This window comes from Plectropomus leopardus, chromosome 4 (assembly GCF_026936395.1).
Source record: "Plectropomus leopardus strain MGB_pleo_1.0 chromosome 4, ASM2693639v1, whole genome shotgun sequence".
Lineage (NCBI taxonomy): Eukaryota > Metazoa > Chordata > Actinopteri > Perciformes > Serranidae > Plectropomus > Plectropomus leopardus.
In genome coordinates this window covers 33,083,485-33,096,517 of record NC_142179.1, presented here as the reverse complement: position 1 = coordinate 33,096,517, position 13,033 = coordinate 33,083,485, and the positions used below count along the sequence as shown (strand labels likewise).

Sequence of the window (13,033 nt, the reverse complement as noted above, 5' to 3'; positions counted from 1 at the left end):
TTTCTTCTTCTCTAAATGAAGTTGTGTGAGGATTCTGTAGTTGAAGACAAGCTCTGCAGAATTTTGGCCTGGTGCCAGTAGTAATATGGAAACGATAATAAACGAGCCAGTGGATATTTAAACATGCTGGGGGCAGTGTCCCCCCCGTGCAGAGGGTGATGCTGAGATGATGCAACCAGAGGAGGGGGCAGAGGATCATCCGGCTGCTGCCAACAGAGAGAAGCTGACATCCGAAACCGATGCTGCTGCTGCCGTCTGAAGTTGCAGATTAGCGAACTGTTAGTGACTTCAAATGAACACCCAGTGGACATCTTTTAACGTATCAAACAGAAAAATTAGGAGAGCCTCAGGTAGGAATATTTTATCTGCTTACTGACACAGCGCTGTCTTTTGCCGGCTATGCTAACATTGTTAGCCTAACGATAGCATTAGCAACCCTAGCTTTTCCATCGCTCACTGACAGCTGAGGTGAACTAACTGATTAAAAAAGAAACGCATAAATCTACTGTAAAGTTACGTTGATGACACACACTCGCTGTGTCCGTTTCGTGTGTTTTAAATGTCTTGATAGTTATTGTTTTAACCATCTAAAGACATTTTTGTCAGTTGTCAAGGTACAAATATTCACTTGGAGCTTTACGATGGATGATTTCAAAATAAGTTAAAGTGTGTTGACATGTAGCCGCAGTGTCAATTATAATTTAATGTGCGTCATATATGTGTGTTTACCACAGTTATTGCTGAATGGAGCGGGGGTGGGGGGGTTAAAAAAATGCGCTTTATATTAACTGTGAACTCGTTTTGTTGACTGCATATGTATCACAAATATGAAGTTACCATTAGCAATTTTAAATCAATTCTGTGACACATTTGGGCCTACTTGAGATTAGAACTAGTCCTAATCGGCTCGAGACTACATAAAGATAATGTTAAACGTAAACAAATTGAGACTTTGGCTCTCTTTACTATGAAATAGTCCGGAAAATCGAAATTATCAGTTTCACCTGGCTACAAAGCAAACCACAATACATTCTTTATATTTCTATTATACTATATCTCTGTCTAAGTTGCCCCTACTTTCACTCTACGTTGAATTATATCGCTTTATTGACGTTTTGATATAATTATTATTGTTTAAGTAAGGTGTTGTACTTACGTATTGAGCTCGATGCTCTTGTTTTGAAAGCGTATGGCCAAACAGGAAGTGAAATTGTTGAAATTCCCTGCGTGCCTGACCTTACAGCTAACTAGCTAGCTGAGTTATCTCCTTGGTTTTAAGTTACCATTTGGTCTCTAACGTGTAAGTACTGACGTATGTTCACTCTACAGAATGGGGTACTTGTCTCTATCTAAATGTTTGGTTGGTAAAGTGTGTGCTTGTGTGGTTGACTGACACAATGTTTGGGCTAACGTTAGCCGCTAATGTAGGTGTAGCCAAGAACAATGTAAATTTGCCATCCCCCTGAGAGGAGTCAACAGTGAACTGATGTTGCAGCTTGTCACTGCCTTTTGGGTGGCCTAAACGGCATAGTACTGCCGAGCTGTAGCCTCTGTGGGTGTCTTACTAAATCCTCCTCTCTCTCATACTTCTCTCTCATAATTCATTAGAATTAGTCGTTTTTTTTAACCACACGTGACCCCAGATGTTTCTCAACTTTCCTGGAATAGCTTGGAAAGAGCAATATTTCACAGCCCACTCTTTAAATCAATGTCCAGGAGACTCATGAAGACTAATAGAGACCTTCCTTTGTGGCTCTGCCTTATCATTGGTTTGCTTTCAAAATAATATTTTAGGGGAAAAAAAGTCTTGGAAACTTTGCCCCCATGTGTTATTGAACAAGGGGAAAGCAAGAAATGCATTTCCAAGAGAACCTCATAAATCAGGACCAACCCCAAGCTTCACTTGATTAAATCAAATTAAGATTATTTGTTTTTTGCTGCAGTGGGCATAACAACTCTTATTGTGGCATTTAAATAAAAAAAAAATGGTTGCCATATGACTGAAGGCTTCATCACCAAAAAAAAGGAAAAAAAAGGTTTGTTTATCACATTTCAGGTTTGTGCATTAATCTTGAGGCATATTTATTTCGGAATTCTCAGTTTGACAGAGTCTGCTCTGTCTCAGGCAGACTGGTGCCTGCTTGTCCTTATACATACAGTCACCCTTTTAAGGTTTGCCCCTTTTTTTTACTGGAGACGCCACCACAGGAAGCTGATGTTATGGCAAGGAAGTGCCTCCCCGCAGTTAAAGCATGAATACGGGAGGAGAGCAGGGAATGCGTATTAATGAGTTACTAGACCACTGCTACCCCCACATCCTTCCCTGCCCAGACTGTTTCTTCTGCGTCTTCTGTCTCAGTCTTGTGCTTTGTTCAGCTGTTTGTTTGTAAAGGAAACACTACACACAGTTGGTCCGTTGGTCAGCTTTGTTAGGTCCATTGCATTCATTAATGCTGAAATCAAATACTGTAGCTCCATTTAATTTGAGTCAGGATAAGTGTAATTGGCTTCTGACCTGTTAAGGAGCAGCTTCCATTCTGCAGCAAGGAGCACGTCATTGCTATATTGAGTCGAGGTGTAAATAATTTGGTTGACAGCCTCTCACTGCATAGATAACGATGGACTATTATGTTTAATAGGCAAAATAATATTGTGGTTACTTATATTTTGTAGATTCTTAATATCAGCCCTGCAATCATTCTTCCTCTTCAGAAGATTTATGCAGTTGGCTAATATTTGAGACAATGTCTGCTAGTGGCAAAGAAACCTGATGGACTCTGACCTTTTCATTTCAGTGTTGTTTATTAAAGATTTAAGCTTTATTTAAACAAGAGCGCACAAACAGTCAGCCCAGTAATATGAAGTTGCCAAGAAAGTAGTTTTCAGTATCACAGAAACAGCATTGTTTTCGATGCAGTGCGATTCATTACAGATGTTGGTGTGAGAAAAGCGACTATTTAGGCTACACTTGCCAAACTGAACCAAGTGAGTCTAATAAGCCACTGTGTACAAATGAATGGTGTTTATTTGAATGATCTTTTTAAGAGCTCCTAAAATGGCGCACAGACAAACCTTTTTGCAATATTTTTGCAGAGCTAGAGAGTGACAGAAAAGGCAGCCGCCTCTGCCCCATTTAGCTGCACTTTCAGTCCCCAGCCTCCGCTCCCATGTCTATTGAGATCCAATGAAAAGGGCTGCACATTAGCTAGCAGCTCTCTGTTTCAGACATCTGCTTTGACACACATTCAGCTATTCAGAAAACTGGCTGGTTGTTGAGCGCACATGTCAGTGCTCAGGGAAAACGCCCTGCCAAACGTATGTGTTATGGATAAATACTTGCATACACATGCAAGCAGTACAGAGTTGGGTGAGCTGAAAAACAGATAAGGCTGAGAAGTGATATATAGAAAGGTCATGATATATTCTATGACAAATTGAGTCCCATTTATTGTCCTGTATCTTATGCACTTGGCGGTATGAGTTCAGCAGCTGCTGATACACATTTTGAATTTTCTTTGCATCTTTGTACCCAAATGATTTGTTTTTAAGAAAACAGTAAGAGGACATGCACAGCAGGACTGATGAAATGCTGGCAATGGCAGACTGAAAGACAACAAAAGGCTTCCCAGACAATTATTTATAGCTTCACTGCATGTATAATTTAAAATAACCTGTCAACCTATAAAGTCTAGGCGGGGATAACATGCAGTGAGAGCTGTACAGACATGGGAAAATGCATGTTCTCAGAGTAACTTTCCAAATAAGGTGAAGCCTTTGGGGATTTACAAAAAGAAGTGGCTTAAATGGATAGTTGAGATTTTTTGAAGTTGGGTTGTTTGAGGTACTTATCCATAGTCACTGTAATACCTACAGTAGATGTCAGTTGGCATGCCCTCAGTTTGGAGAAGCCGGCTTTAGTCTGACACAGAAGCTAAGCAATGTAATGGTGTGAATGGGGTTTCTACTAAACCATATTTCAGCCACCTAAAAAAGTTCCACCTAAAAAAGCACATAACAGATTAAGTGAATGCTATATGGAGAATATTTCCACCACTATACCTTTCCGTCAGACAGCCTTTTCTGGTCAAGGAGCTGTTAATTGTTAAACTTCCACATCTATCGTCTCATCAAAGCCATCAGACTCTGTTGGAAAAAAAACAGTATTTTTGGCTAAATGAACATTGGAGCTTCTAGTCTGCAGCTGCTTCCATCAGTTAGTTTGTGTTATTGCGTGACTTTGGATCCAAACTATCGAACCAAACCACTTAAAATGTCAGAATCACAGAGAGTCTCTTTACCCCTGGTATTAATACGCATTTTGGTGATCCGAACACAAGTAGACAGCCAAGACACATCGCTGCTCTCACTTGTGCTTATCATGCGTCTCCAGCTGACCACTTGTGTTTGTTTTTTTTACTTCCCCGCACATAGATTTTAAATCCACACTTGTGAGAGCTTCTCTGTAGCATGTGTGCTCATCATGTTAGTAGTTGTGATGGTACAGCTGGAGATGTCGCCGTCAGCAGAATTCAAGACGTCTCCATGAGTTATAAAGCATTAGCGAACTGTCACCAAAACAACTGCCACATCCTGCACTGATAATGTAGTCCTTTTCATGGATGCATCAGGACGCTTTATCATTTTACACAACAAAAGATAAGAATTTCGGTCCCAGAACTCCTCTGCTTGTGGTCTGAGTGACTGAATCAGGATGTGTCTTGGTGATCATTTACACTTGTATTTAGCGCTGTCCATTTGTGGTCTTAACACCCAAAGTGCATGTTAATACAAGGGGTCAGCAGATTATCGGCCTGGCCAAACACTGGGGCCAATATTTAGCATTTTGCTGATTGTATGTATCCGCATTTTATTTTAATGGTCCCCAATGAAATATAAAAGTGCAAAGAAAGTGTCAGCATGGATGTAACTCTGTAAAACATCAGGGAGCTATTTTTATCTATTCATTTTTTAATTAAAATTTTCACTTGACTTTTTTTTTTCCCAAGTTGCGGGAACTTTCTGTTTATGATGTTGAACATTTCAGTTTTGATTAAACATCTGCTAAAGGTGTTTAAACAACGTTTTGTGTTGGAGTTTGTTATATTCAATTCTAAATATTGACAGAAAGGTTTTCATTTTCACTGTTAATGCATATCGGTTTAAATATTGATTGTCGCTCCCTTTAACTACTGTTAATCTGTATCGGTATCAGCCCTGAAAAAACAATATCAGTCCCCCCCTAATTAACAGGACAATAGTAAGACAAAAAGCAGTAGACCAGTAGCTCCTATGTTTAGCGATGTTAAGTCACTGTTTTTCTCAATGGATTCTGGGTTTGAAGAAAGGAAAGGCCTCCCTGTTGGAAATGGCCATCTGACTGAAGGGTAAAGCAGTAAAAAAAATCTCTAAATATACAATGTACACTTAAACTGACATTTTTTTGTTTTAGATGGGACCTTTTTTTAGGTGGCTGAAGTGCGTTTTATTGCTGACCTCATTCACAGCACTACATTGCTTTGCTGCTGTGCTGGACTCCAGCTGCTTCTCTCAACACTGGGCATGCTATCTGACATCTACTGTAGGTAATACACTGACTTTGGATAATCTGAACAATCCATTTAACTCAGCAAAAGACACTGACGGGGAAAGATAAACTTAGAGTTGATATTCTGATCGTGAACGGCCTACAGGGTTGTAGATGTAAACATAATATGCTGTATTATGGAAGTAGAGTTTGTATTGTAACCATAAGCTTGCAGTACAGGTCTGTTTAAAATCTACCTCTGCGCCACAGAAGCCACAGAGCTGCTGAGTCGAACCAGCTGACACACATTATTTGCCATTTCCTCCGTATGAGGCAGGGAAGATTGTTTTTGTTTGCTTGCAGCACTCTCTGAACTTACACATAACTGTCTATCTTCTGATGGTATGTGACATTCATTTACCATAAACAACAGTAAACATGTTATTTTGGATAAACATTTCTAGTGCTGCAACTTGAAAAATACATATTTTTATCTTTAAGTCCAATCAAACTCCTCATAAGTCTTCCTAAAGGCTAGGGCGGTATGTTTTTGTGGTTTGGTCACATGAATAAGGTGTTGCTAAACACTTCTCAGCATCTACGTCATTGGAGGTCAAGGTTAACCCGACAGAAATAATAAGCCAAAGAGAAAAAAATGAAAAACTTTGAGGACTCGAAGTGTGCTTGGAGCAAGGACTCTGTGCAGGATGACAGATTCAAAGTAACATCTGTACCAAGGCAACACAGCTGAAATCTATTAGAAAAGTATTTGTTTTTGAATAAAGTGCAGTTGTGGTTTAGCAGCAGGTTATTTTGGATACTCTTGAAGTATCAGGAAAGAGACAGTTGACAATATGTGGTTCAGACTGGAGCTGCTGTGTACAGATCTCCCCCCGCTCTTGCTGTATCAGATGGTAAATATTGTTTTATTTTTGTACTGTGTATTTGTTTAATTAAATTCAAGGAAAGGTTCAAGTCCGTGAATTGTCTAAACATTTTTGCTTCCACCACAATGCATCGGTCAGCTTCTCACAGTGTTCTATTTAAAAGCCTGATTTTCTGCTGATATTTGATCACATGTATTTCTATAACAACAAACTTCTGCTTAGAAAAAGAAAAGAGAACTGACTCCTGTAGTAGCTGGGTTTTCTATGTGGAACCCCAATGTAAAGCTGGAACTCTGAGTAAACTGTGAATAAATACAGAATGCAATGATTTTAAATTATCTTATGTTCAAACTTATGAATTTATTGTTTTTTTGTAAATATACACTCATTCTGTATTTAAGGGCTGCAGCATGTGTCAAAAAAGTAGGGACGGGGTGTATGTACTACTGTGTTACATCACCTTTTCTTTTAATAACACTCAAAGTGTTAAGGAATTGAGGACGCTAGTTGTTTTTAAAAGCGAAATTCTTTCCCCTTCTTGCTTTATATATGACTTCTGTTACTCAGTAGCACAAGGTCTCTACTTCATAATATGACTCACATTTTTGATGGGAGTCGGACCTGGACTGCAGGCAGGCCAGGCTAGTACCTGCACTCTTTTAGGAAGCCACGCAGTTAGAACACATGCAGAATGTGGCTTGACATTGTCTTGCTGCAATAAACAGGGATGTCCATGAAAAACATGTCTGGATGGCAGCATATGTTGCTCCAAAACCTGTATGTATCTGTATGTATTTTGCAGTGCCTTCACAGATGTGTAAATTACTCATGATGTCATGGGCACTAAGACACCCCCAGGTGCTGGCTTTTTAAGTTTGTGCTGGTAACAATCTTGATGGTTCTCTCCTCTTTAGCCCGGAGGACAAAACGTCAAGTTTTTCAAAAGAAAAAATTAAATGCGGATGCATCAGACCACCGCACAATTTTCCAGTTTGTGTCAGTCCTTCTCAGATGAGCTCAGGCCTAGAGAAGTCGGCTGTTTTTCTGGATGTTGTTGATAAATTACTTTCAGTTTGCATGGTTGAGTCTTAACTAGGTAGAGCTGATACCAAAATTAGTAGTTAATGAGACAGATTACAGATATTTGGAACCAATATGCACTTACAGTAGAAATGAAAAATCTTTCTGTCAGTATTTAGAATTTTGAATATAACAAATTCTAACACAAAACTTTAATTTAAATGCCTTTAGCAAAGGTCTAATCAAAACTGAAATTTTCAACATCATGCACAACACCTTCCCTGTAACCTTTTTTTTTCTTATAAAGTCAAGTGAAAATTTTAATAAAAATGAATAAATAAAATAGGCTCCCTGAGGTTTTACAAAGTAAAAGTTCCTCTCATGTTGACACTTTCTTGGCTCTTTTTAATTAATCAATTTGATTAGCGATCATTAAAATAAAATGTTGATACAGATAATCAGCAAAATGCAAAATATCAGCCCCAATAATTGGTCAAGCTAATAATCTCTTGACCCCTAGTTTACTGACATGGTTTTCCAGAGTGTTCCCGAGCCCATGTAGTAATATACTGTATACAATCATGTCAGTTTTTAATGCAGTGCAGCAGGGGTCAAAGGTTAAGTTACGACTGTTCAGTTATGGTGTTTATGCCTTGTCCCTTAGTTGCAGAGATTTTTCAGATTCTCTAAATCTTTTGATGATGTTATGGAGTGTAAATGGTGAAATCCCCAAAATCCTGCAATTGTGAGTTGAGAAATGCTTTTAAACTGTTAGACTATTTGCAGTTTTTCACCAAGTGTGAACCTCACACCGTCCTTGCTTTTAAACAGCTGAGCCTTTTGAGGATGCCCCTTTTATGCCCAGTAATGATACTTCAATCTGTTACCAGTTAAACTCTTTACTGAAATATTCCAAGCAGGGTTTTTTAGCATTTCCAGTCACTTATTGCCCATATCCCAATTTTTTTGTAATGTCAAAAACAATAAATATTTATCAGTTTGAACATTGAATATCTTTTCTTTATGCTGTAATCAATTGAATATAGGTCAAAATAATTTGCAAATCATTGCATTCTGTTTTTACTTACGCTTTACACAGTGTCCAAACTTTTTTGGAATTGGGCTTGTACAATAAATAACTTCAGCTCACATTTTCCTCTCAAGAGCTGTAACGCAAAAACTCCAAGACATCCAAATCTGTGCTAAAGTACTTACCCTTTGTCTCCAGCTGTGTCCCAAATCACTTTTCTTGCTATCATGGCTTCAAGTCAGGTTCTCTTCAGACGCAGCATGTGAGCAATACTGAATAAAGCCTCTTGTGTTTTATACAAGCTTTTGTGATTTGGTTACAGCTAGTTTCAGCTCCTTGTTCACTTCCAAATGAACATTTTTTATAGGCAAACATTGCAACTGATAACTGGTTGGTTTTAACACTTGCTGCTAATTCAAGACACATTTTGCAACAATGCAAAAAAACAAATTATGCTCAAGAATGTTCCCCCATTAAACTGCTGTTAGGAATCCTTTCAGTGTTGTCAAGTTGTTTAAATAGAACAGCGCTAATTGTGAACTGGTGTGAGTTGCACGAACAAGGCACTAAATGATTTCTTGGCAGTGCAAGATGATATTGAGTGCATCAGACCGGTTGCCCAGTAACAGACTAACGGACTCACATTTTTGCCTCACAAAATATGACGGCAGTTGAGTTGGTCTCACTTTGATCTGTAGAGGAATCCTTTTTTGGCTCTGCTGACTTTTCTACTCAACACGAGAAAAACTGTCTTGCCCATGTTTGTCTGTACTAAAGAGAGGAGTGAAGTACAGCAGCAGCCACCCCCACACAGATTAAACTCTTTATCAGTGTGATCGTTGTTGCAGCTGACAAGCAACTGAAACTCTGCACTGACTGAACTATTGGAAACACACGAGAGCCATCTAGTGGAGACACAGGTTGGAATTTGTAAGCCTCTATTTCAGTCTGTCTTAGATTCCTGTATTTGGTGTGGTCCCTTACAGCTGTCTAACGGCTACAAGGATTCAGATTGCCACACAAGTGTCCATGCATCTGGGGTCAGTATAAATTAACATTTTTACACTACAAAATCAGGAATAAATCATCATAGGGATTGGGAGAGCAAGCAAAATTATCCACTACCTCCCAAAGTTATTCAGTGTGGTCTCAGTGTTTTCTCATGTTAAGGGAATTACTCTGTGGAAAGAATTCCTCTTCCATGGAAAACTGGAGCTATCACTCTGCGCTCTGACATACATTACCTTTCTCCTCCCTCCTTTGCACACAGATTGAGCTGTAGATGTATCGGCAGCAGAGAGCTCAGTATGAAGAAGTCGGTCCGGCCAGCGGTGAGTAAGGTGAGCGGGGATCGAGGGAAGGCAGAGGCCACGGCTACTGCTGGGACCGGAAAGCCTGCAGCCAAAACCGCCACCACTGCACCTCTGTCTAAAGTAAGAGTCATCTAATCATGGGATGGACCAAATGCTGCATTGAATTTGATTTTCTTATCAAAGTCAATGTTTGTGCTTTCAGGTGAAAAGCAATGATGATCTTTTAGCAGCTATGGCCGGAGGGAATCCTGCATCAAGTAATGCTGTCAGCAAGACCAAGAGGACCGCCTCTATTGGGACTACTGCGAGCAGTCTAGATAGCAAGCCAAAGACAACATCAGGTATATCAAATATTCCATTGCTACATATGTCATATGTAGCAATGTTCATTATGTTTCCCACATAATTAAAGTCTATGTGTGGCGGTAGCTTACGGGGGTGTCACAGGGGCACTGCGTGTGTTTCCCCGTGGTATCCATTAGAGATGTGTCCCCTCTCTAAATTTGGAGGATTTTGCAGGTCTTGACCGTAAACGCAGAGCAGATTGAGCTCTCTATGAGTTGATTTGATCAATGATTTGCGAGATGGATAATTGATCTGTCATTCCAATCAGAGCTGATCAGGTTAATGCATGAGATGAGGAGCTGCTGTGAATGTATGTAATCTTTTAGACCCAGAAGAAAGAACAGTTAAATTTCACTTTAAATGCGCCTGATGTTCCACTGCTCCATCTGTGCCCAGAGTGTGTTCTGTGCTCTGAGATTACAGTGCTTTATTTTTTTCCCCCCCGTTAATGTTTTTTTTGGGGACATTTTTTTCCTTATCCGCTCTGAAGGTCCAAGAAAAGAGGGATGTCACATGTTGAGAAGGCTTCTTATAATTTGTGACATTGGATTTCAAAGATCAAATGGATATTGGATTGAAATTACTATTTGTACAGTCTGTTGGGGCATGCTTTGTGATTGGCCTGCAATGAAATTCGACTTGATTAATCTGTAATGCACTTTGGGTTGCCTTTGGGTATGAAATGTGCCACATAAATGAATTTGCCTGTCCTTGCCTTTGCCTATAAATAGCTAAATGGTTAATAAATTTCAACAGTGCTCTTCAATCGTGGCGGGCCGCCACACATAAATGAATCTGTGGTAAAACCCTGTATGAATTTTATCTGTTGTAAGTTTCACTGGAAATGTAAGATGACGTTTTTCTTTCTTACCAGGTACTTCATCCAAGCGTACGACATCTTCGATTTCCAAGGAGCCAAATTCCTCACGAGACCGTCTGCGAACATCCAGGACCTCAGCCAATAAGAAACAGTTGGTGTCAGGGACTGCAGCGGGGGATGTAGCCTCAGGGAAGCGCTCTCGCAGCCAGATTCCGGCTGAGTCCGACAGCCGTATGAGCAAGTCTAAATCAGACGGCCAGATCAGTGATAAGGTGGCTCTGGAGACCAAAGTGAAAGACCTGTTGGGTTTGGCTAAAAGCAAAGATGTGGAGATCCTCCGCCTTCGCAGTGAGCTGAGGGACATGAGGGCGCAGCTCGGCTTAGGAGGGAAGGAGGCACCACAACAGGAGGAAGCTGGGGAGGAAGAGAAGCCCCAGGTTTCAGCCATCACAGCAGCTGATGTGGAGTCCACGCTCATTCTCTTACAAGAGCAGAACCAGGCCATCAGAGAGGAGCTCAACCTGCTGAAGAGTGAGAACAGAATGCTGAAAGACCGCCTTAATGCGCTTGGCTTCTCTCTGGAGCAGAGGCTGGACGCATCCGACAAGCTGTTCACCTACGCCTCCCTGAGCCCGGACCTGGCAGCAGGCAGCGGGCAGAGCGACGGTGGAGGAACAGGTACGATGACATCCTCAGTGGAAGGCTCCGCCCCTGGCTCTTTGGAGGATCTGCTCACAGGACACCAGCACGGAGGCTCAGCGGACAACCTCGACAGTGAATCTAGTGAAGTCTATCAGGCTGTGACCTCCAGTGATGACGCCCTGGACGCCCCCTCTGGAGCTTCGTCGTCATCTGAGTCAGAGTGTGCGCCCAGCAGGGAGCACTCACGGAGGGGCAGCAGCGGCAATGCCAGCGAGGTGTCAGTGGCCTGTCTGACGGAGCGCATCCACCAGATGGAGGAGAACCAGCACAGCACTGCCGAGGAGCTCCAGGCCACATTACAGGAGCTGGCCGACCTGCAGCAAATCACCCAGGAGCTGAACGGAGAGAACGAGCGGCTAGGTGAAGAGAAGGTGATCCTCATGGACTCGCTGTGCCAACAGAGCGACAAGCTAGAGCTGTATGGTCGCCAGATCGAGTACCTGCGCTCTCTGCTGGATGAGCACCACATATCGTATGGACTAGAGGAGGACATCAAGAGTGGCCGCTATATGGAGCTGGAGCAGCGCTATGCAGAACTGGCAGATAACGCCCGCTTTGAGAGGGAGCAGCTGCTGGGGGTTCAACAACACCTGTCCAACACGCTGAAGATGGCCGAGCAGGACAACGCCGAGGCCCAGGAGATGATCGGAGCGCTGAAGGAGAGGAACCACCAGATGGAGCGAATCATGGAGTCAGAGAGACAGGGCCGAGCCGCCATGGGGGCCGCGCTTGAAGAGTACAAGGTGGCAGTGAGCAATGACCAGGCGGAGCTGAGCCGCTGCAGAGCGCAGCTGGACCAGGAGAGGCAGAGGGTGGCTGAGCTGTACTCTCTTCACACGGCAGGGGACAAAAATGACATCTGCCAACTGCTGGAAGGAGTACGTCTGGGGAAAGAAGAGGCCGAGGCCAAGGCGGCGAAGTTGCAGGAGGAGCTGGAACAAGCCCACACTGAACTCACGCGGCTGCAGGAGACTTTCAGTAAGGTTAGTAAAAAAAACAACATAGACAGGTAAAGACATCAATTTCCTGACGCTGTAAGATGCTCAGGGTTCACACAAAGTGCTGGAGGTGCTTGAAGTCCTTGAATTTGGCACTCAAAAATTTCAGACTTTTTTTTAACCTGGTCCTTGTATAAAATTAAGAGGAGAACAGAATGTAATTTTATGAAAAAACTTATTGGAAAATTTTTAAAACTAGGACGTGGGAATGGTCGTGCTTGCAGTTATTTTCTAATTTCGTATGAGCTAAGAAAGATCGGAGCACTAACGTGCTGGTAAATGCAAATTTGTCTAGAAATTTTGTCGTTGAAGACATAAATTATATCAACAAAGAGGATTCACAACTGTTTGAAATGCTTTTGAGAACTTGTGAGTTAGAGCAGGAAGAAATGGT

General features: G+C 41.6%; 1 protein-coding gene and 1 long non-coding RNA gene across 5 annotated transcripts in view; one reads left to right on the top strand and one right to left on the bottom strand.

The window, feature by feature from the left end:
* Positions 1–119: 119 nt before the first annotated feature.
* On the bottom strand, positions 120–8,881 carry LOC148189814 (uncharacterized). Its single transcript, XR_015776494.1, has 3 exons — positions 8,647–8,881; positions 4,060–4,143; positions 120–255 (listed from the first exon to the last, which is right to left on the bottom strand). It is a non-coding gene; the product is annotated as an uncharacterized LOC148189814 (long non-coding RNA).
* specc1la (sperm antigen with calponin homology and coiled-coil domains 1-like a) overlaps positions 210–13,033 on the top strand; it is a 29,851-nt gene continuing 17,027 nt past the window's right edge. The window contains exons 1-5 of one of the 4 annotated variants that reach the window (XM_042487734.2): positions 218–350; positions 5,450–5,582; positions 9,732–9,894; positions 9,977–10,115; positions 10,994–12,624. In XM_042487734.2, the coding sequence (XP_042343668.2) occupies positions 5,560–5,582; positions 9,732–9,894; positions 9,977–10,115; positions 10,994–12,624 (1,956 nt within the window). In that variant the 5' untranslated portion in view covers positions 218–350; positions 5,450–5,559. Of the gene's footprint in view, positions 351–404; positions 1,301–5,449; positions 5,583–6,248; positions 6,439–9,731; positions 9,895–9,976; positions 10,116–10,993; positions 12,625–13,033 lie in introns of those variants that run through there. The other 3 variants (XM_042487735.2, XM_042487736.2, XM_088077147.1) reach the window with 3 other exon arrangements.